The sequence below is a fragment of the Phaenicophaeus curvirostris genome, chromosome 4 (assembly GCF_032191515.1).
Source record: "Phaenicophaeus curvirostris isolate KB17595 chromosome 4, BPBGC_Pcur_1.0, whole genome shotgun sequence".
NCBI lineage: Eukaryota > Metazoa > Chordata > Aves > Cuculiformes > Cuculidae > Phaenicophaeus > Phaenicophaeus curvirostris.
Window position 1 is genome coordinate 35,384,986 of NC_091395.1, and position 25,446 is coordinate 35,410,431.

The following is a 25,446-nucleotide window of genomic DNA, read 5'->3' on the forward strand; positions in this document are numbered from 1 at the left end:
TATATTCTTGTAGGATTTTATATTAAATTTGTCCATAACCAAGTATTGCACTTTCAAATTCCATAACATTTGCTTACCTCCCTCTTTAATACCAAGCCTTTAGTCTGCATTATATTGATATTTAAAAAGGTGCTGCTGTCCTTTTACTTTTATAACATCTAAATGTCATAATTTATGGTGAATATTATGCATGAACTATCTAAAGTTTTTGGGTTTGATCACAAAAGCCAAAAGATATGAATGTGAATAAAACGAAGGCATGCAAGTCATTTTGCGGAAAAACCAGCAGCCAGCTTGGAACCCGGCTGTGCACTAAAACATTTTTATCTTCTGTTATCAAATGTTCTTTATGTGCATTTCAGTATTTGTATTTGCATTAGTTAAGAAATTGAAAAAGCTCCAGCATTTTTAACCATCTTTTACACAGTTTACAAGTTTCTACTTTTTCTCACCTATTCTAACTAAGACTGGCTTTTCATAACAACTTCTTAGACTTTTTTAAAAAGGAAAAGTTTGATTAGTTGAACACATTAGAGAAAAACATCTGTCATTTAAACATTATTTTTAAAACAGCAGTGGTTTTGAAAAAGCCCTTTCTTACTTTCAACTACCTATAAATGATTTTTAGGTTCCTAGCAGAAAACTCTCTCCTGATAATGCAAAGTTGTGGAACAAGTCTAGCATACACAGTATCTCTTGATAGTATATAACTGATTTTACAAAAGAAAGTAATAGTCATTTTTCAGCCACTTGACATATGAAGCATCATGGAGAAATTGTACAATGAGAAATAGGGATACGGATTTATCACTAATCACTATACTACTTCAAAACTGAAGTAAACTTGGCTTGCAAAGATTCTATCCGGTTTGACAACTGGAGATGCTTTTATTTTATTTTTTTACTTAATCTGTCTTCAGTGTCTTTCATACAGCTTTACTGCTCTCATCAGTCTAGGAAAAAGAAACTAAAGGGTCAAGGACTAACAACAGTAAACAAGGCATCTAGTCAATCACTTTTAAAAAAAAATGGTTTTATGAACTGGGAGTGAAGGAGGATAGCTATCAGTCAGTATTTTTTCAACATAAAATAACCTAACTGTATTATGTGTGATGACTTCATGAAAAAGAAAAAAAGGGCACAGGAAAACATGATATAGCCTCAGTTAAATACACTTTGGAGGATCATAAATACAAGCATTAAATATGCCTCAGAAGCACAAAAATGATTCACCTGATTTAAAATTCAGTGTTACAGAATCAGAGTAGAGAAGCCTGTACATTTTTCTTGCTCTACTCAAAACTTGCAGTACCAAATATTCTTAAGCTTAAAATTGGTACCCATTCAAAAATACATTTCTAATTTTATTTTAATAATACCAAAAACCATATAAATAAATCTTCCTAATGGTACAACAGTTCTAGGCACAGCTCCATAAAAATCTTTTTAATAGGTTTCTTTCAGATTTTCAAATCAGACACTTATGTTAAGCATTTCCATGCTATATGAACCACTTCTTTCTGCTGAGGACTGTTCTAATGAAAAGTTAGACAGGTTAATATAACTGGAAATGAAGAGGAATTGGCACATTTTTATAGTGCTCTAGGAATTAATGAGGAATTAATATTACGAGTAGCATATACTCTCAAAATACTTGCAGCCAGCAGTGCAAACTAAGTTAGTGCAGGCACAAAACAGAACAGCAAAAGTAACAATATTCCTTTTTTAACGGCATTAATTTTTTCTCTAGTAACTTGGAAGTAAATAAGTTTTAGAAAACATTAAAACATTTAAAAATATATCAACAACAGTCAGTATGATCTTCATTAAAAAAAATGTTGCAATATCATCATATTGAGCAAGCATAACCTCGATAGCCGCTCTATCGGTATAAGAAGCATTTTTACTTGTCAGATATCTCATAAAACCAACTTACAGACTTCCCTGTAAGTTGTTTACTACTAGGAAATTGTTAGCCTGCAGAAAAATTGTTGTTCTACTTTACACTTCTTTCATCCATGGTCTAGATTTTATAAACCTAGAATAGCCAGAACTGCACTCACTTTACAATTCCATTTAAATTCAATTAGAGCTAGAGAGGCAGTTCATCAAAGGACATATTGCAACTAAACTAGCAGATATGAGCGGGTAAGACAGATGTGTGCAGCATTAATCTTTTTAATTCCTGAAATATAAAGTTAAAAATCTTACACAAAATAATTCCAGTGTAGTGCTCTACTAATATTCCTCTTGGTCACCCAGAGGCTTCTCACAGTAATAGGTCAGAAATCTGCTCCTGTAACTTCCTAGCTGAGACGAAAGTTTACCTAAAACACTAGCAAAATGTACAATTCTCTGTTTTTTTGTCAATCTTCTCAGAACAAAGCTCACACACACTCTAGCAACTGAAGTTTCAACAGAAACAAACAAAAAAAAGATGCCAAAAAAGGTCAAAGCTCATCATGCTTGAAGTGCTAGAAGATGTAGAGTAACCTGAAAGAAAATCAATTTTCCAGTTCCATACCATTGCTGCAGATGAATTTTATCAAAGAAATTATTAAATTTCATTCAAGGAACTTCAAAGCATTCATTTCTCATGTTGCATTCAAGAAGAGATGATGGTAGAGGTCATGATGTGACTGCAGTTTTCTTAATGTAAACTTTGGTTAACTATTCTAAAGCAGTCTTTCACATTCCATATAACAGAGTCTCATTTCTCTGTATTGCTACTTTGTACAAGTATATGAAGTTGTCTAACACAATAAAATTCTGTGATTAAAATCTAATGCATTGCATCCAAAATGGTCAAAATTAATACGTTTTCTGAGTAAAAGTAAATCCTAAGAAAGACAAGTTGAAACACTAAAACTGCAGCATTTCAGAAATAATACATTAAAAATAATATTTTAACAAAGGCCAATGAACAGTCTCTTCCCTTCGACATTGATATTGATACAAAGTAAAACTAAAGCCACTTATGCATGTTTATTGCAGATAACAATCAAACAGTACTTCAAGGCAAACAGTCCAGCAGGTAGAATCTCCTCACTTTTTGCTTCCCTTTAGTTTCTATACGGACCACATAAGGACCAATTGCAAGTGAAACCAAAACCAGTTGGGTCTTACCTCTGTCACTGAAGTCATCCACAAGAATGATTTCTGCTATCAGGCTGTCTGGAGTGCGGTTGATAATGCTGTGTATTGTTCGCAAGAGTGAAGTCCAGCCTTCATTATGGAATGGGATAATTATACTAGTATTTGGTAGCTTTTCCAAGTACACCTTGTGCTTACAGCTGAAGAGAGAAGAAAATAATTGTATAAGCATACTGGAAAGTTTGAATTGGCAAATACTGCCATCCATTTGAGCCACCCAACTATCATGGTTTCTGGTATGAAACCTGTAAGTTTAATGAAACAGTACTTTCATACAACAATAACTAGTTAATTTAAAATATTTATTTTGCTTACAACATACAATAAATCTGAAAAATGGCAAAAATTTAAGTAAGCTAGCAGGAATTACATACTCTTCCCTCACTGGTATTTTTTTCCTGCAAAATGACAGAGGACATATATTCTACAACATTATTCTCAGAAAAAAACATTCTCTTGTCAAAGAATTCTGAAACATAATATGAAGCAAAAGAAAATCTGAAATTATCCTTCTTTTGTCCATGGCGAACAAATTTGTAAAAGCAATCTACTATACCAAGAGAAACTCTAGAAAACAATTTGGTACTATCCTGGCTGACATCTACTCACAGTATGCAAAACTGCATAATCCACAAATACAAATCCAACTTAACATCTAGATAACCAAAAATGACTGCTGCCATTAAATACAAAGCAACACGTGATTCTGAAGATACATACTGATACAAGCAAGGAAATACAAACAATCTTTTTATTTTTGAAAAGAAAGCACTGCACCTTCGGCATCTTAACAGTATCTATGTAACAACAGTGCTTAATCTTACCATTTTCAATACTGACTTGTTTACATATTTGACCAAAGCCACACTCTTTAAAAAACAAATAATGGCCTTGCAATTTAGTCATTCCCAATAGCTGAGAACATTCAATGAATAATGTTTATGTTACTGAAACTGATAGGATCTCATCTTTCATGTTTTATTGAAAAAGTGGGAAAAGGGACACGTTCCTCTGTTGTTAACAAGGCATGGCACTTTCAGCTCTGTGGATAAACTAACTAAATGATTTCTTATTCCCCAAGAGAAATGCACACCCTGATAAAGGTATCCCTACAAGCAGAAACATGTCAGCTTTGCGATAAACAAACAACAGCAACAAAAAAAGGAAAACGTTTAGACTCAACCACTTCTAGGTATAAAAAAATACACATCTCTCTGCTGCTTTTCAGAAAGAATAACTATGCATATCAAATACTGCTGTAGGTTATAATGTTCATACACATATATTTGCAGCTTGATTTGCATTTCCACTTTATAAGTGTCACTCAGAAATCAATATTTACCAATATATTGTACAGCTACCACACCAAAGAAATTTCCAAGGAAGTGGCAAAACTGCATAGCGACTACAGTTGTATTTGCAAAGTATTAACTGTTCTGTAGTTGTGAATAAACAATCAGGTTTTTGGATGCCTTCCTAAACAACCAAGATTTAGATTTGTAATTCAGACTTCTCCTAAAATGTGGTGACAATGACTTCAATGATAAGCCATTTGCAAAACTAACACTTTCTGAAACTGTCTAATAAGTAATTTGCTGGTAGAACATACAAGCACACTGGAAAAAGGACAGCAGCTTTGCAGGAATGAAGTTCTGGAGTAAACAGTGCTCCTTACCTAGTGACAGAAAAGTCTAAGTATATATTCTAATATTTTGAGAGGGGAAAAAAAATTCAACTGCAGCAATAGAATTAAGTAAAAACTCTTTTTATTTTCTGTAGAAAGAAGTACAGCAAAGGAAGCCTGCTATTAACATATAGCTGTTTCAGCTGGCAAATTAAGAAAACCACCCACCAAAACCACCACCTACTGTTGCCAGCTGCTTGCCAACAGTGATGCTTCTTGGACTAGAACAAATGCAACTAGTATACATACACATATTTCTTACACTGTTGTTGAAAGCAAGATTTTTCCTTTAGCATTTTTAACTCTCAGTATGATGTAATAAGTCTCTATCTCGCCAACAAACAAAAACCAAACCCACCATACAGCACTAAGCAAAAGAACACCACACGACACTACAATTTCTAAAAGGTAAAGGAAAAAAAAAGTACCCCAAACATCCAAATACATTGGAGTGCTGTTTCTTTTTAAAAATATCATCCCTCACGTAGAACAATATACCTTTTGAAAGAGGTTGCACTGAAATCTGTATATTTGCATGGTCAATATTACAATATTATGGCTATACAGATGGGGAAGGTCATTGGATTTGAATACTGCCATCGATAATTTCAGAGTAATTGTATATTCTATGGGATGACAAGGATAAGCAACATCAATGGACTTAGTTTAACACCATTTCATTCTTCCTAGAGAATATTTTTTTCTATTAACCTTAAAAGAGAATCAAGCTTTGAGGACAAAAGAGGAAAACATTTTCTTAACATGTCACAATCATTCCACTTTGATTTTTAATCCTCATTTATATTTACTTCCAATTTGATAATCATTGCAAAGGTACCTATCTACACGTGAACTGATTTCTAGTAAGCCACTGTTTTCCTACTTTTCTCAAAAAAGCCGGTCAGCGTCTCAAATTTACAGAAAAGAAACTTTAAATTTCATCACCTCCTATTGTTAAGATGGCCACTACTATGAAACCTAACAGACTAACTTGCCTTTCTTCAGCAAGTTATTCCGCTAACATTTAACCCCTTTCTCTCTGACATGAAACTAATCATAACATAATGCCAATGTTTTAGAAGGTGTAACACAGAAATTCATTTTATTTTAAGTTCCATTCATCATTATCTATAGCAGAATACAGCCATCTCCCTGTGTGATGGGCTGCAGGACAGATTTGATGCATAGTTGTAATGCTCAGAAAAGGCCCACAAACTGCAACAAAGATGCAAGTAGATACCCACTGCAGAGACACTGGATTTACCAAGAGAGTAATTACATACACATGCAGCATTTGTTTAGAGCCAGTCAGTGTAGTTCTTTATTTCCTGCGTTTTAGAAGTGATGGCAAATACCCTGGCTGCAAGAAGACTACTTGGAAGTACAGATACTGCTTCTTGTAAGCCTATGCTAGTCTTTGAAATAATGATCAGGGCTTTCTGCCCAGAACAAGGAATCAATTATGTCATTGGGTCAGAGTGAAGTCCGTAGTCCTAAACTACTATTATATTTAAATCCATTAATGGTACCTACAAGATAGAATAAACCAGTCTAGGTAGATGGACAATTGGGATTATTCCTAGATTTACAGAGCGCTAGACTAGGTTGGTGAATTAAAGCAGCTTGCACATTTCACAGCCAGGACTGGAATCCAGCAATACTTGGGAATGTTGTCTCTCGTGTTCTTACACCATGCAGTCTGATCATACACACATAACATGCCACCTCTCCTCTTAAGAGCTTTAAAAGACAGTGGAATTTAGCAATAAGGACTATTTTGCCTATACTTTTCATCGTCTGAAGTTAATTTCACAAACTCTCCTCAGTACTTACTTTCTTGCAGGCAGGGACTCCGTCTTACTACTAGTCACAACAACATTTTGATTTTTAGTTATTTGTAGGGGTATTAGTATCAAACATGTAGGGTGTACTTATATATCCTCTTTCCTCTCTATAAGTATAAAGATATAACTAATACACAAGTTACTTCTAAGGATATCTCCTACACATCTAAACACCCCCCAACACTAACTGTTTGTAATTACTCAGAAAAGATCACACAAACAAGGGAAAGATCTAGCTTACCATCACTCCATGTGGCAAGTTAGCTATTAAACCAAAATAATTTGTGTCTGCAGTACAATCCTACTGTATTCTGGTACAGTTATACAGGTAAACTGGGAAGTGGAAACTCTGTGTTCTCCAGCTGTAATTTTATTTTAAAAAAACCAACCCCACAAAGTAAAGGAAGAGGGTAGTCGTTTTGTTGGGGGTTTTTTTTTTGTTTTGTTTTTGTTTTTTTTTAACCACGCACTTGTTGCCCTAGATGCTTAAAAATGCAGAACTTTTCAGATAGAGTTCAATCAAATAATAACTAATCTTTTGCCTTTACTTTTCAAAATGACTAAGTGGCTGCTATTTTGACACCCTGGAAAGCAAGATCATTTATTTCAGAAGTGCAGCACTCAAATGCCTGAATCAACAAGCTGGGAGGAGGTAAGAGGGTGAAGAAACAACATCAGATATTTAAGTGCAACACACCAGCACTTATTCATGGAACAATGCCGAACAACAGGTTTCACAGCTAAGGCTATAAGAATGATAATTTCTCAGCATAAATGTTAACAAATTTCTGCAAACTTATCCTTTAGTAAGCTTTTAAATCTCAGAATAATTCCTGTGTTAAGTCTGAAAATAATATACAAAAATGTATCGGCAGAAATACCTAGGAAGAAAATAACCATGATAAGCAACTGACATCCTGCTAGATAAATAGCTCAGATCTGTATTTTCATGCTGAAGATATTACATTAGCATTCAGAATAAAGGGAGTTTAGAAGAGAAGAATATGCAAGGGGCATTATGCATTTCCCTCACACAAATCCTCAGAATAATGAAATAACATTAGCAATTTGGACTTAGCCAGAAAAATATTTCATAGAAACAAACACTTGTGTATGGATAGATGAAAAAAGTGGCACCAAACGATAAATTTATTGATTAATTGGATAGAATGATATTTTTAAGATTATTATGGTAAATGGAAAAAGTTATGAACCTTGAATTATGCTCTCAAATACTGTTATTTGTGACCAATCTTTTCTTTCTTTCCATGATATTTCAGAATTTAATATCTGATGTGTCTTATCAAAGACTACTACTACATCATTAAATTTGTCACAGAGATTTTCAGATGAGGTTTTTACAACCAGAGGTCCTCTCCACCAGAGCACGAGCTGTTTAGAAATTAATTTTCAAAGCAGTAAGTACCTCTCCGCTGTCTCTGGCCAAAGAACCTCCCCTCTCCCTTTCATTATCAGATACATGACTAAGCACTAATCATATATGTGATTCAAGTATGCCATTTATTACTGTTTTGGAAAGCTGAACTCACAATGCTGTCTACTCTACACACTCACCACAGAGTCACCAGAAAACACCTACTATGAAATCAAATTTCTTTAGAAAAAGGTACAGTAGAATTTCTTTGTAAATAACTTCTGAAAAAAGTTAAATATACATAACTGACAAAGCAGAACTTTCTATCAGCTTTGTATTTGGCATGCTGTTCCTGAAGTTGTTATTGTAGCTGGGCATTTGGCTCCTTGAGTTCAAGGATTATTTGTAAAAATGATACAACGTCAAACCCTTTAACTTGCTTTGAAACACCTCATACTGATTTAGTTATTCCATTGAGATACAGTATTCTGCTGGGTTGAATTAAGAATCAAACCCAAGTTTTTGAATGAAACACTTGTTGCAGGGAGACTTTTAAAAGGTTTAAAGAGGTTCCTTTATTCCAGAAGTACTAATTTACCCTAGGAAGAAATAAAAATTGTCACAGAAACACGTGGAAGCTATTTGCAGCAGACAGCAGTAAAATACAATGTGAAAATAGGACCACTCATTTAAAAAAAAAAAAAAGAAGTAGTGAAAAGGAATGTAAAGATGCAGAGTTGCAAAACTCTCCACACAGAAATCTACTGCCTCTGTAGAAAAGCAAATGAAAGAAAAGGGCTTCTAAAATGATAAGAAAGGAGAGCAGTGCTGACATCATTTTGGCCACTTCATAGCAAAAGCAGATTCATAAAAGCAGCAATTTTTTTTAATCCTGTGGATATAACAACAACTTTTTAATGCACATTAAGGGATGCCAAAACCAATGCCTTGGCAAGTTACCAGGCTCTGTGCCTTCTAGACACATCAACAACCTTGTAAACTGCCCTTTCGGATCGATAATAGCAGAGCAGAAGTTAAAAGTCTTGAAGACATGCCTTTGCTGCATTTAGGAAGGAAGGCAGCAGCCTACTACAGCAGTTATGGCATCATAAAAGTAGCCCACCTCCAATTTTCTCCTCTTACAGGAAGTGCCAGAGAAAGTTAGAGCAAACCAGAAAGGTATTTTCAACCCTTTTTTCCCCACTGGCTTTGTCAGCACATGCTCTCTTAGCTGAGCTGCTTTTTCAGATCTGACCTTTCCTCTCTTTTAAAGGAGCTACCGCTCCCACTGGGCTCCCAGCTACTGACAAGCCCTCTACAAAGCTACTAGAACAGAACATTTTCCAGTGAAGATTTACATAGTAATTGTCTTAACATGTCAAAGTAGTCGATTTACATCAACAAGCTTCAGCCACACCATGTTTCTGTTCTAATCTAGCCCCAACAACTGAGCCTGATAAGGCAGTTATAACTAGTAATTCCTTCTGCCATTTGAAAAGGCTGTAAAATTAGCTTGGGTGTGAGCTGATGGAGGAGGAAGTAATCTTTATTTTCAGTGACTCACAGTTAGGAAGCAAGCAGGCTTTACAAGGCAGGGGCCTTATAAATGTCACAACACTTCTTCCTACTGCAACAACAACAAAAAAAGCCTGCTCCAAAATGTTACTGCTATATTCATGGGGGTGTTGTAAGATAAATAAATTGTATAGCAGAAAATTTGCATTACTGCTATCTAATGCACTAACAAACAACATTTCTTGGAAACTAGCTAAAGCTCTGTGTTCTTTAAGTAGGTTCCACTCCGCATGGACTTAATCAGAGCTGATAAAGTAACAGACACCTAATTCAGTTCTATGTCAAATTGCATTATTTTGGTCTGTCATGGACAATCTCTCCAGCAGCACCACACATCTTCAAAGAAATCAAAGCCAATGAACTTGCCTCACTTCACCCTTCATATAAAAAGTTTCTCTAACCAAGGGAAGAGGCAGATAAGCCTGATGACACAAACAAAAAAATAAATTAAAAAAAACCAAACAAACAAGACAGTCTTTTACATGCTTTAAAAATTAACCACTTACACATGTATCAAATCTAGTGTTGGGGAAAAAAGTTACTATTGCATCATCAATATTAATTGTGCTGCAATATAATATAGATACACATACACACACTCCAAACCCCTCTTTTTTTACAGAGATTTCAGACATATGAATACACTCAAAATTCATATATTCACACAAAGCAGACTTATCTGATTGTCTCTCAAAAGTCAGGCAGACCTTAACACAAACAATAAAAAGCCTGTTTTGAGTGCAGGTTCATTTTCCTGGCTGAAGGTAAACAAATAGGATTAGAATCCCTTTTTTCTTTTTTTTTGTTAAAAAAAAACACTTTGTCAAAGTGTTTTTTATCACATTGCTTCAGGAACAAACTAACTTGTGATCTTCAACTACCCTTTAGCTTCTATTTCAGAAATTCTAATTAGCATTTTACCATTTGCCATCACATTCTAAAGCTATTCTATAGGCTTTTAAGAACTCTGATACATCAGCCACTCCTCCCAGCTTGGTGCCACTCCTCCCAGCTTTGTGCCACTCCTCAGGCACACATCCCAATTGCCACAATCATTCAAAGACAGTTGAGAGTGGCCTCAAAACAGTACCAGCATTTATGAGTGCATCCGATCAGTGCCCATGGACTTGATACATCCAGTTTGCCTAAGTATTTTGAGATATTCCTTGTATGATCTACGTACATGTCTCTTCCACTGCCTTTCAGTGCTTACACCCGCCTCTCAACATCATCTTCCATGCACCACATGAGAGATTAAATAATGGGCGAGATATTACTAAGTCTGACCAGTGTCTGTAAGATCAAAATCACCACTGGTAGAAGTGGAAGCAAAATGCTGTGACAGTACTGCTCTCAGGCCTCACAGACCACGGGCAGCAGTAAGTTCTCATACCTGCTACCACATCTTGTGGCTGGTACAGCCTTTGGAAAATTAGAGCTTGATAAGGCCATTCATAATCAAACCAGGCAAAAAAGGAAAAAGTCACTGGTTCATTCCAGCCTTGCTGCACATTCACTGTCATTTTTACATGAGGTATAACTACAAATTCTGTTGCCAGAGAGAATGTACTGCTGGCTCTTGCTGTGTTTTGTTAATATTAGTGTTGAAATTTTATTTGCTGAAGTAGCATTCAAGTCTATTCACCTTAGATACATGCCTTCTTGTATGAAAAAAATACTTGGAAAGGAAGCAGAAATGGATATGTAAAAAAAAAGGAAGCTATACTGAGGCTTTTCATTGGACTATTAAATTAAGAGCATACATCGTCACTTTCACCCGTGAATTGCAAAGGTACGGATCCCTCAAATATTCCACACCCTTCAGATTTTAGTGAAGTTACATGTACTTTCCAGTTTTAGTACTGCATTATCTGGAAGTTAAAAGTTCTAACTTTAACCATTGCCAAATGCTAATAGACTTGGCAATCCCAGATGCACAGAATTGGCTGGAGGGTAAATATCCTTCAGTATTCTTGCACCTATTAAATTTAAGATTTCACAGTTATGTTTACTGCAGTTTGCTGTTTTCTCAGCAGTGTGGGAGGCTTTACTGGATTCTAGTTACCATGCAAGGCATCTAAACAGACAAGATCTACTTTCCTCCACTTGTATAAACAGCCTATTTCTTTTATCAAATTCTTTCCAGCAAACAAAAACAGACCCATCAGGGTTGGGCTCTCCTCACTGGTCTATTATACACTGTAGCCTATTCCTTACCAAAAGGATGGAAAGGGAATCAAATTTCAGCCACATTTTAGCTGCTGCTGCCATGAAAAAAAGAGACACCCAAAGCACACAGATAACATTTGGGAATTATTCCATGTTATTTGTTACTATCAATACATATCATGCAGAGGAACTGACAGCAGGCATGACAGAGACAGAAGACCACAAGTTTCCTGGAGTATAAAATACTCCTGATCCTGTTTTTAGGAGCTGCACTTTGAGCGCGATGCCCTGAAGCAATTGCAGAGAACAATCTGGTGAGGCTTGGAAACGGGGACATTGCCTATAATGCTTTGGACTGCATGACTTTCCACCTTCACTACATTATTCAGTAACTACATAAAATGCTTTGAAAAGCAGTCACAGCAATAACCTATATGTTTCTCACTACCCCACTAAAAGCACAATTTGAGTTTAACCAGTTGCTCTGTGGCTAGATGAGGCTAAGGTAATACTAGTAAACAGCAGTATGAAGCAATGCATGTATGCATGTATGAAGACATTTCTGTTTTCCTAATGTGAATGAGAACTAGAAAGAAACCTTCCATTTTCTTTGTTTCTTCCAACATACAGTCAGTAACTCAACAGAAGATCAATCCAATCAACTAATTACTTCCATGAGCTTTATTAGATATTATGAAGTTCAGCATACTTAAATTAGATTTATTTTTCTTTTAGTGTCTTGAAGCATAAGACCTTAAGCCTTTCTTTAAGAACATAGAATGGTGAGGGAATTCACTGGAACCTATCTTGGAGTACTGGATTTTTAAGTTTCATTTTTATGGACAACATACATACCTTAAACTGTGACATATGCACTGTATTTATAAAAAGAAAGTAACTAAATATATTCAGTGCAATAACTTAAAATTTTTAGAGCATTGCATGACTGTATAACTGGAATATTTGTCTTATATTCCTTTCCCATGCAAGTCGAATAATTGCAGCCTTTCTGCAAAGTTAACTGAAACTTATTAACAGTAGCTCTGCAACTATTCCAAAACTACAAGATTACAGTGAAACAAAAAATTCACCCCATCCCCCAAGAAACCCCATCACATATTCATTTTAGCCTTTTCTAACAAATACAATGGACAGCAGCCGCACTGTATTCAAATATTTTGAAAGAGAACCATTCAGGCATTTTCTGAGTTCCTGCCCTGATAAGGGAGAGTTGGAGAGTTTCAGTTATGCAGAACAGGTAGAGTGAAATTTGCTTTTTTATTATTAAAAAGAAAGAAAATCTCATTAGTGTTCAGGACACACAAGATCGCACAGCCTTTAGCTAAATACCGGTACTCCTTTGAATATGAAAATGCATTTCTTCTGAGGCCTGTGAAAAATATAATGTCCAAGAAAAATGAGCATAGCTCAGACTTCTGCAAAGGAATACTGCTGGGAGTGATAGTGAAAGGCCACCACCCCACATAGCAACAGCAAAACCAGCAGTCAATGCTTGGAAACACTGACTCTAGCCCATACGGGCTAAAAACCACACACCACAAAAATTAGATTGGATATCCTTAATATACAATATAAGCACTAAGAATTTCAGTACAAAATGAATCTATGTATGCCCAGAGAAACCTAAAAAGGATGGGATTTCTTGTGATAACTATTCAGGAAAACCAATGAGGAATGTTGTGATACTGTGAATTGTGCATCTGATCCATGACTACACAAGTTATAAAATATTAATCCACAAATTGTACATAAAAGGAGACCTGTTCTCGAAATCAACCTATAGGAAAAAATCAAACCCAACGATTTTAAATTATAATGCTCAACTCTATCAGTATCAGGAATTAACTTGAATTCCTTGATTGAATACAAAAAGTTAAAAAATTGGATGCTCAAGTTCGTAAGGACTTAGGAGTCTGAAGCAGGATATACCAAAAAAATTTATATTCACTGTTCAGAACAGATGACTGTAATAATTCCACAAGCCTCATTAAAATCACATTTTGAATGTTATTGAATGTTATTCAAAATGTGAATCAGATTATGTTTTGTTTTTTGAACAAAACTGGTATGAATGACAGACTATTTAATAATATTGAGAAGATAAAAAGTAATGCTAGCTCCTATGTTAAATAATTAAAATAAGTAGCATTTGTCTCTCTACAGTAGAAAACAATACCGTCAGCATTTTTCCTAGCTAAAGGAGGTTTGTTGTATTCCAAGCTACAGAAAGTGGCACAAGGCAGGTGAAAAGAAAAAGCAAAATACTATTCTTGTAGGGCTTGAAATAATTTTCATATTGGCACAGTTCTACCTCATAAGTAGTAATTCCACTGCCAACTCTCAATACTACCCAAAGCTCATAACATTGCCTTGCACTTTAGGTGGAGACCATAACTCTTATCTTCACTAAATCAGTCTCAAAACCCAGTGAACCAAGATGATAACACAGTTTCAGATTTTTCTTTGGAATTAAATAATAAAAAAATCCCAAACAACAACAACAACAAAACCCCAAACTTGCTTTGTTTGGTTGGTTTTTTTAAGATAAACCTGGAGATGATTGTTGCAAAGAATGGAATTAGCTTCCATAATTTGTTGAGAGCATCCACCACGAGAAGACTTTTGCATGAGTGTGGGACAGAAACAAGACAAAGACCACTCAGAAATGGAAAAAAATATTCAAGCGTAGCTATGAGAGGCAAAGAAAAATGGGAGATGTTATGGACACAGGGAAGCTGTCAAGTCAGCATTAAAACAGAAGTCAACTGTTTCACATCTGAAGGGATTTTTAGAGCACACACATTTTGGTGTCTTGAAAAGAAAGGAAGCCTCAATCTGAATACATCTTGCTGAAGCACCTTAAATACATCACATATAAATGAAAAAAAAGCAATATTATGAAAAAAAATTTGAAAAACTGAACTTCTCAGAGCTCAGCCATCTTAGCCTTTCTTTAGTTTGACTCATCCCTCCCCGGATGGATTTTGCAAATCCCAAGCCCAGTTTCTAGACAGACCACAAAGGAGAAAGTTCATTTGGATTGAAAAGAGCAAGTTTTCCTTATCTGCTGTCTTTGCATACTTCCCAGAAAACCAAACATTTGGAAATGAGACCTGATATTTCTTTGGTCTAAGACTTAAGAATAAAATATTTTTTATTAAATTACTTGAGAGAAATGTAGAAACTACTGTAGCTGCTTTTTCAATTTTTTAGAAGATTAATCTTCAGCACAGAGAAGCCTCTGTGCATACACTACATGTGCATACACTAAATGGAGACAGAAGATCAAGGACTCAAAGTCTATAATAATAGCATCCTCAACAAACAGAGAAAAGGAGTTGAAAAGCTGAAGGGCGGCTAGAAGCTCCACAAAGCAAAAGCCCTTTATAACACTCAAACTGACCAAACAAGCTTGCTCGCTGTGCTCACTTACCTACTCTATTTCAATAAGAACACACTTTATTCTATAGTCTTCACATGAGTTACTCTCAAAACAACCTTATGAGGTATGAACTACTTCACATTTCACACATGCTTCCGAAGAGAGCACACATTTCCAAACATGAAGTGCAATCTAAGACTCGCCTTCATCATATTTAACACACAGCAGCTGAGAGATGGGTTTGTTTCTGACATTAGGTCAGAAAGCCTTGTCAGTCTTCTGTGCACCATTGAAATTTGAGACTTCGACTTGCTCTAGGTTGTAATCATAGGAAGTATAGAACTAAGCTTTGTTACCCTAATCAGGGTGCCACTTATTACACAAGTTTAGTGCAAAATCACTTCTTAATCTTTACATTTACATGATAAGTGATACAGTCAACTAACTAATGGACTATTGCTGTTACAAGTGTTCAACATAAGGCAGGTTAGAAGGACATAACCCAAGTCAATTCACTCAGGACACTACCAAACCATCCAACACACAAGACTTCTATGAATGCCCAAGGAATCTAGCTGAACTAAACACAAAAATGATGGAGAAACACAAGGACTCTAGGTTCCCAAATAAGAAACTTTAGTGACAGTCACTAAAGGATTTGTGCAGGGGGAGGAGGGATCAAGCAAGTCTGGTGTAGCACTGATTTATTCCCAATATGTCACTTCTAACAACACATCACACACATTGCTTCTGGGGACACACATGGAAATGTCATTGACTGCGTGGACAGCAGCGGGTGAGAAACAAATTGCCAGAAGACCAGCTTACAAAAAAAAGAAGGGAGGATAAACATTCTGGCTTCTTTTTGTACTTAGTAATTGCCCTCTGCAGTTTTGCTAATAGAGAAGGATGCTTGATGAGCATATTTATTATGCCAAAAATGTAACTTAACACAGCTTTGATGCTGTACAGCTGTACATTAGAAGTCAAATTCTTTGGAAACACTCTTTCTATAAATAATTTAAAGTAAATTGGCAAAGTAGAAGGTAAACAAAGTATCTAAAACACACAGCTTGTTAAAAAACATTATTGCTTTTGACTTAATTCCATACAAACAATACTAATATATATAAATTAACAGACAAAGTATTTTTTTCAAAACAATGCTGCATGGCAACTAAATAAGAAACACCACCAAAAGATTTTATTAAAAAAATGGTTTTGTGGCCAATTTTTCCACTGAGAATTTTTTTTAAAACCTTACTATGCAAACATTAATATACTGCTTGCTTTTTGAAAAGGACAGTTCCACATTTGAAGGCACAAGAAGTGTTATTTGCCATGATATTTCCCTTCCCCTCCCCAACTCTGAGAACATCAAGCTTTCAAGGTCTGCTCTGTTCCCTGACAAATTTCAAACTCTTTCACATGGCAAAATTTTACAGGTTAAGAAGTGAGTAGTTCGCAAACTGAACCATTATGTAATAAATGGCATTGTATCCAAAGCAGAATACAAATTCAGGCGTGGATACAGTTAGTTTTGTTACACTCCTATACCTTTCCCCATGCACTAATTGCATAACACCTAATTAAAAGAGGGAAAAGCACCACATAGAGACCAATCAAATCATCTCTTCAGAGCTGAGAAGGACTCTAGAGGACTAGAGCACGAAGACTAGAAAGACATACATGCCCTTTCCTGTTACAAATAGAAAAGTTTACTCTTCATATAAGGGAGCCAGAAATTACAGAACAAAAAGAAAGTTATGTTTGCTGAGAACTGCATGACCTTGTTTAGCTCAGTGGTTATTTTCCAGAATGATCTTTATCCTGTTTCTCTGTAGGATATTACTGCTATCAAGAAATAATACCTGTATCCACATGCAGCCTCACTACTCCAAATTCTGGAGTTGTATTCCATCATCGCTAATTCTGGGGGGTTTTTTATGTAATTCTATACTGCATAAATCAGCTGTAGTATCAGCACCTGAATAGCTGTAGCTATTGGACTGCTTTCACCTTTTCATGTAACCAAGCCAAAACAAATGTTTTGGAGACACTGGTTCAAATGTTTTGCCAAAAATTTTATGCAACTTTTCACTCTGCCCCTAGAGCCCCCAGATTTGCAGCTATTACAAAATGAGAAACTGAAAAACTATGGGAAATGTTGTTTGTCACTGCCTAACAAATCACTACCCAGAAATGCCTTGAAAATAATCTGCAATCAAAAGAAGCCTTCCAGTCTCAACTTATCACTAATAAGATGAGAGGCCAGTAGCAAACAAATTTGTTTTTACAAATAAATTAACAACAGAAAGAGAGACAAGGAGAACCCCCATCCTTTATTGGATGCAGGATGGGGGGAATATTACCACTAAGGATGAGAAAAAGGCTAAGGTACACTTCAGTCTTCAATAATTACACCAGTTATCCCCATGGTACTTAGCCCCCTGAGCTGGAGGACAGGGACAAGAGGCAGAATAATACAGGACGAAGCAGTCAATGATCTGCTACACCACCTGGACATTCACAAGCCTACAGGGTTGGACAGGATCCATCCAAGAGTACAGAGGGAGCTGGCAAAGGAGCTTGCAAAGCCATTCTCTGTCACTTATCAGCAGTCCTGCTTAACAGGATAGATCCCAGATGACTGGAGGCTTAGCCAACATGATGCTCATCTACAGGAAGGGCTGGAAGGAGGATCCAGGGAACTACAGAGGCCTGCAAGTCTGACCTTGGTACAACGTAAAATTACAACCAGTCACAAGCGGTGTTCCCCAGGGCTCAGTGTTGGCGTCAGTCTTGTTTAACATCTTTATCAATGATCTGGATGAGAGGATTGAGTGCTCCCTCAATAAGACTGCAGACGACACCAAATGGGGCAGGACCTTCAACCTGCTTGAAGGTAGGAAGGCTCTACAGAGGGATACGGACAGCCAGGATAGATAATCCCAGATAAATATTATGAGGCTCCACAAGGCCAGGTGCTGGGTCCTGCATTTCAGTCACAACAATCCCATGCAATGCTTGGGGAAGAATGGCTGGAAAGCTGCTTGGCAACAAAGGACCTGACTGAACACAGGCCAGCAGTATGCCCAGGCAGCCAAGGAGGCCAATAGCATCCTGGCTTGTATCAGAAACTGTGTGGCCAGCAGAAGCAGGGAAGTGATTGCCCCTCTGGCACTGGTGAGGCCACACCTCCAGCGATGTGTTCAGTTTCAGGCTGCTCAGTACAAGAAGGGCATTGAGGTGCTGGAGCATGTACAAAGAAGAGCAACAAAGCTGGTGAAGGGACTGGGGAATAAGTCTTACGAGTAGCTGCTGAGGGAACTAGGGCAATTTAGTCTGGAAAAAAGGAGGCTGAGGGGAGACTATCACTCTCTACAACTCCTTAAAAGGAAGTTGTAGTGAGGTCAGTGTCAGTCTTTTCTCCTAAGTAAGAAGTGATAGGATAAGAGAAAATAGTCTCAAGTTGCATCGGGGAGGTTTAGAATGGATATTAGGAAAAAAAATCATTACTGAAAGAGTGGTAAAGCATTACAACAGGCTGTCCAAGGAAGTGGTGGACTCACCATCACTGGAGGCGTTCAAAAAGCATGTAGACATGGCATTTCAGGACATGGCTTAGTAGGCATGGTGGTGTTGGGTTGACTATTAGAATTGATGATCTTAGAGGTCTTTTCCTACCTTAATAATTCTATGATCCTGATTAATAATGCTGCTAAATTCTCTGTTTCCTCTTTAATGAAATTAATACTTTCTGTTGGCTGAGGGTTTATGTTTGACCTTCCAGAAAAAAAACCAGGTTATTTAAAGATACACAAAGATAAAAACTTAAAATCAAATTAGTCTAGGAAACAATTTACATACTTAGGATGTCGGATGTCTGGCAGAGATCTCTCCAGTGCTATGTTGTTGCTGACAAATATGTTGAAGCCATTTTCCCTATAAGCAGAATCATCATGGTCTTCCTCTGTAAGAGGGTACGGCTTTCCATGTTCACCTTTCCCTACAATGAAACAAAAGTTATTTGCCTCAATTTGACAGCACAAAATAGACTACAAACCCAAAAATAACAGTTTAACTGGATTTCAATTGGTACATTTGTCTGGAACATTTCTGAAGATTTTGGTAATGTCTTTAGTGACATTCCTGTTACCTCTAATGCAAAAATACAAAGCAGCTACAAAGAATGGGACTCAGAAGTCCCCTCCAAATTCACCCAGTTATTCTAGTTTTCATTCTTTCCAGTGACACAATCAGCTTAAAGACATTTTACCATAAGAATTTGAATTGTGAATTAAGCCAGGACCTTTTTGCATCACAATCAAGATTTCATAGCAAAATTATAAAAAGTGGATTAGTACCAGCAACACTCCTTTTGACTGATACAAGGAACTCAATTACTCAGTTACTCTACATTTTTGCACTCCTCCTCACTCACCATTTCCAAAGCAACTTTAACATTGAAGTTTAGGGTGTCTAACTTTCCAGAACACACAGTAAGGAAACCAAATGTTTAGCTTGGGGCTCCGTGAACACCCTTACACTCCAAGGGACCAGCCAGATGTCCTCAGTGCTTCTAGCGTCTCAGCACTGCTGATTTGGCTTCAGAAACTGGTCACTTTGGTTCCCTAGAGAAATCATTTGCTTGTTCTCTGGCAAAGCACTTACTTTCTGTTCCAGCTTTTTATTCCCAAGTTAGCTCTCATCATCAGTCACTTGGCTTGCTTAGTACCTACCTCAGGCAACTGTACCTCTATCTCTTCCAGTCAGAGAGCAGAGAACAAATGAAAAAACTCTTCAAAGAAAATCAGAACATAGAAGCTTTCATTTCTTCTCCACTATTTTTATCCTTCTCATTCTTGCAGAAGATGAACTCTGAAGAGTTTCTAAGCCCTTCATGCTTACTCAGGCACTCAAGAAGACATACTTTCCTCTACAGGTAACTGACCAGTTAATAACCTTTCTGTTCCTCTCCCTCTCGGCCCACTCCTAAGAAAACACCTCCTTTTACCTGAGCTGTGTTAGAGAAATTAAGCAACTTCCCAGCTGGATTTGATAGGTGACCAAGACCACCTGATCCTCAGCTAATCAGGAGCACCTGCAGGAGGCAATGGAAAGGAAAGCAACTCTGACCCGAGAGAAACATCCAGTGGTATCCTTAAAGCTTTGTCAACACTCTATTCCATATTGTGCGTACGGAAAACATTAAGAACAGAGAATATGCAATTAAAGTTGTTGTAGCTACTAAATTTTAGATACTTTTGCAGATAAAAAACTTTGTGTATATAATTAAAATTTCATTTAAATGCTTAATTAAAATAATTAAAATTACTCACAGGGACAAAAGTTAGTTTGTATTATGAAATAGCCTTTGTTTATGCTATTTTACTACTAAAATTTAATCTTGTAATTTTTATTTTCAAATATCTGCAAAATGCACACAACTAACATAATACAAATCCTGAGACTAAGATTCTGTGCCAACTTTTCTGGTCTCATACTAAACATGGGGAGGAACTATAATATTAATGAAGCAGCAGATGAGTCAGAGTACTACTCAAAATTCAATAGTACAATTATATCAAATCTATTTCATATTAGAGTAACAATAAAGTAATGCAGTTCAACCTCCAAGACAAAAATTTTAGCCCTTCTCTTTCAGCATTTATTCTAAGTAGATCCAAAGTAACAACTTTAATTTGCTTTTAAAAAGAGATTATCTAGGTAGCTACTAATACAATGAAAATTTCAGAATAAATTACCTATGTGATTAAGACATACTATTACTACTAGATGTTTTCACAATATAATTCTCTGTATATTCCAGCTATTTATTCTGTATTAAGCTAAGTTTCTTTGCTTTCCTTTTCTTAAAGGAGTCAGATTTGGTGAATAACTATTTTTCATAGTATTGCAGTTTCTTCACATTGTCTCCTGAAACTGAACACAAGTACTTATAAAGAAGTCTTCCCCTCTTCCTCACGGGATATCATAGAATCATAGAATCACCAGGTTGGAAGAGACCCACCGGATTATGGAGTCCAACCATTCCCACCAATCTCTAAACCATGCCCCTCAGTACCTCATCCACCCGTGCCTTAAACACCTCCAGGGAAGGTGAGTCAACCACCTCCCTGGGCAGCCTGTGCCAGTGCCCAATGACCCTTTCTGTGAAGAATTTTTTCCTTATGTCAAGCCTGAACCTCCCCTGGTAGATCTTGAGGCCATTCCCTCTTGTCCTGTCCCCTGTCACTTGGGAGAAGAGGCCAGCTCCCTCCTCTCCACAACCTCCTTTCAGGTAGTTGTAGAGAGCAATGAGGTCTCCCCTCAGCCTCCTCTTCTCCAGGCTAAACAACCCCAGCTCTCTCAGTTGCTCCTCGTAAGACTTATTCTCCAGCCCCTTCACCAGCTTTGTTGCTCTTCTCTGGACTCACTCCAGAGCCTCAACATCCTTCTTGTGGTGAGGGGCCCAGAACTGAACACAGGATTCGAGGAGCGGTCTCACCAGTGCTGAGTACAGAGGGAGAATAACCTCCCTGGACCTGCTAGTCGCGCCGTTTCTGATACAAGCCAAGATGCCATTGGCCTTCTTGGCCACCTGGGCACACTGCTGGCTCATGTTCAGTCGGCTGTCAACCAACACCCCCAGGTCCCTCTCCTCCAGGCAGCTTTCTAGACAGACTTCTCCTAGTCTGTAGCACTGCATAGGGTTGTTGTGCCCCAAGTGCAGGACCCGGCCTTTGGCCTTGTTAAACCTCATGCCACTGGTCTCTGCCCAGTGGTCCAGCCTTTTTAGATCCCTTTGCAGAGCCTCCCTACCCTCCAGCAGATCAACACTTCCACCCAGCTTAGTGTCATCCGCAAACTTGCTAAGGGTGCACTCAATTCCTTCATCCAGGTCATTGATAAAGACACTGAACAGGGCTGGACCCAGCACTGAGCCCTGGGGAACCCCACTTGTCACTGGCCTCCAGCTGGATGTAACACTATTTACCACCACTCTCTGGGCCCAGTCATTCAACCAGTTTTCCACCCAGTTATATATGGAGCACTATCATTGTGCATGAGCCAAAAGAATAGATACTATAGTTCTTACCTACAGCAACAGGCTAAACTTTCTCATATCACGCTACAGAAATATTTCACCAACTGCAACAAAGAAATTGGCTTTGCACTTATACAGTAAGTCAGGCCATGACTTGCACTAGAAGTTGAGAAGCATGAGTCTTTCCAAACACTATACTAAAATATAAATATAACACATTAACAGAGCCTTGTGGGCTTTTAGGAATCCCATGGATATTTCTCCCAGCTTTCTTCTTTGCTTGCTCACTCACACTGCAACTCCTGATTAGCTAGGAATCAGGCAGTCATCTACTAGATCCAGCTGAAAGGAGTTGGCTAAATTCTCTATAAGAGCTCAGGCAGAAAGAAATCATTCCTTGAGACACCAAACCATCTAGAAGTTTGTCTAAAATGCCTAGGTGACAGTGGGAAGCTTCACAATGCAAGAAGAGTTAAATTCTGGTCAAAAGGCGAACAAAGGTGTTTAATTTCTTGCTTCTGGCTACAGAAGGTTACTTCAAGCCCATTGATAGACAGATAGAAGCCCTCCTGTACTGCCTGTTCTGCATGAAGGGAAAATAGCAGTTCAGAAAGTGCATCAGGGCTATAAAGAAAGTATTGTATGGAACAGAGAGAGTAAAAAAAACTCCGATGGTGAATTTTTGGCCTCTGAGTTTAAAAGGCAGCTCACTCAAATGTGATGGATGAAAAAAGCCCAGCATTAAGACTTGATACTAACTTCTATGAGGCTGGTTTACAACTGCAGTATAAATAATGCCAGAAACAAAGGACAATCGGAAGTTTTAGTTCAGTTACTTGGATTTTGATTTTTCTCAAGGCAGGGAGCAAAGGATAGGAAGAACCCAAAAGCATGAGAACGTCACATATATTCAACCTAGGCCTAAAAGTCCCAGGAGAATGCTCCATTGCCTGGGAACCCTAACAGCACTGTTTAATTCATACAGTGGTGTCCAACCTTTGTGATTACAGTCATTACACTCAGTACATTAACTCAGTATTTAATGAAAACAACATTTTGAAAATATGCTGGGTTTTTTTTCCTTAAACCATTATGATAGTTTGGGAGTTGACATCTCCACATTGCTTAGCATTATGTTACTGTAAGGGGTTTAATACATCTTAAAATGCTTCTCCATAGATATTCAGACAAAACAATGATAAAGTGAGATGTTATAGCTATTCAGATAAAGTACTGGCTTGGCCAAATATTAGATGCTAAAAAAGCCCTAATTGCATGAAATTTTATGCTTGACAACTTGTGATAACTCAGATTTCAAGAATACCTCGGTTAAAGCATCTTCTGCTCAGATTAAATTCAGATTCAGCAGAAGGAGAATAAATCCTCTTTTTCAGCAGAAGGTGCAAAAAGAAGAGGATTAAGGTGAGACAAGAAAATTTAAGAAGTGTTCTGTATACTTATTACAAACGTGTAATAGCAGAATAATAGCTCTGGATCAGCCATGTTGGTACAGTTGCCAGGTAGGATAATTATATAAAGAAGATAGGGCTATTGTTGGCAAAATATATCAGCTGTAAATCAATCTGAACATGCAATAGAAGAGTTCTGCACTACTTCTGTGTGCAATTGATAGGGAACCCTGTCTAAAACTATAAACAACAAACTACCCTACAACAGGTTCTGGTTTCAAAGTCTTTAGGGTTTTGTCTTGGGGGTTTGTTTTTGTAATTTAGATGAACATTATTTCTCTCCAGGAAGAAGATAAAAGAAGAACATTTCATGGAGAGCAGAGGGGATAAGAGGGATGAACAAACAGGAACCTCTGAATTACACTTCTTTTACATATGTGATCTCACTATGTTTGAGAAGCATTTCTATCAAAAGTAATGCACAAAATGAAAAAAAAACCCAAACCAGCTGTAAATTACATTTTTTAAAATTGCCCTGGACATAATTCCCATAGACTAACTAGGCCTGGACTGACTTCTCATATTAAACTAAGATGGTAACTTCAGGTCAGACTGCAAGCAAGACAATGGAATAAGATTTTTTTGAGTCCATGAAGAAGGCTAAACGGATTACCAGTATACTGTAGAATACATTAAGTGCATGGTATTGCCTCAGGCATTCTTAAAAGCTGAAACAACAGAAATTGCTACCAAAAAGATGAGGTGGTGAGGCAGGGCAGCTAAGAGGTGAGAAAAGCAGTAGTGGTAGTGAGCAGGAGAATGAAGTAGACAGCAAGTGGAGCAAGAAACAGCAAATGCTGGCAGAGTGGCAGAAACCACAGTTCACAGCCAAAAGCTCTGGCAACTTGGACTGGGCATCGTTGCATCACAGGATTCCAGAGTTCCCAAAAGTAAGGAAGGTTCAGGCATGGGAAACAATCTACTGGCTTATCTGTTGCCTTGCCAAAGGACTGTAAAATTATTGTCATACTTAAGGAATTAGCCCTTATATGTTTCTTAGTTATCTTTAATAAAATATTGTTTGCTTAGTCAATTAATTTGCAACAAGAAAAAATGAGCTCAGTGTTCTTGAGATTAATTCTTATGGTCACGTATGCATTTTACTAGCTATGACCTGTCCCTTGCTATTAGCCATAGTGTCCTAGAAACGGTACATTATGTAGCTAACAGTTGGAACAATCCAACTCTGCTTACAACTTTTGTATTAGTCATTTCATTTTGGTTGCTTTAAATCAAGGGGAGGGACTGTTTACAAAGGCTTGCAATGATAGGACTAGGGGCAATGGGTATAAATTGGAGAGGGGCAGATTTAGACTAGACATAAGGAGGAATTTCTTCACAATGAGAGTGGTGAGGCACTGGCACAAGTTGCCCTGAGAAGTTGTGGCTGCCCCATCCCTGGAGGTGTTCAAGGCCAGGTTGGATGGGGCTTTGGGCAGCCTGGTCTAGTGGGAGGTGTCCCTGCCCATGGCAGGGGGGTTGGAACTAGTTGATCTTTAAGGTCCCTTCCAATCCAAACTATTCCATGATTCTATTCTATGATTCTACGACTCTGTGCTGTACCCTGAATGTGTGAATTTTCTCAATCACTAATTCCTAAACCTTAAAGACTGTACTTTATGGTACATTAGAGAAGTGTATCACTCAACTTTTTCATCCATTTGAAATATTAAAAATGCAGCCTCTGAATCTCCAGCACATGCATGGTGAAGTAAAAATAGAG

The 25,446-nt window shown here is 37.3% G+C and overlaps 1 protein-coding gene across 1 annotated transcript in view; it reads right to left on the minus strand.

The window, feature by feature from the left end:
* GALNTL6 (polypeptide N-acetylgalactosaminyltransferase like 6) overlaps window positions 1-25,446 on the minus strand; it is a 451,816-nt gene that overhangs the window by 251,940 nt on the left and 174,430 nt on the right. The window contains exons 3-4 of the mRNA XM_069855784.1: window positions 19,074-19,212; window positions 3,127-3,293 (exon numbers count right to left, since the gene is read on the minus strand). Coding sequence (XP_069711885.1) covers window positions 3,127-3,293; window positions 19,074-19,212 — 306 coding nt within the window. The remainder of the gene's footprint in view (window positions 1-3,126; window positions 3,294-19,073; window positions 19,213-25,446) is intronic.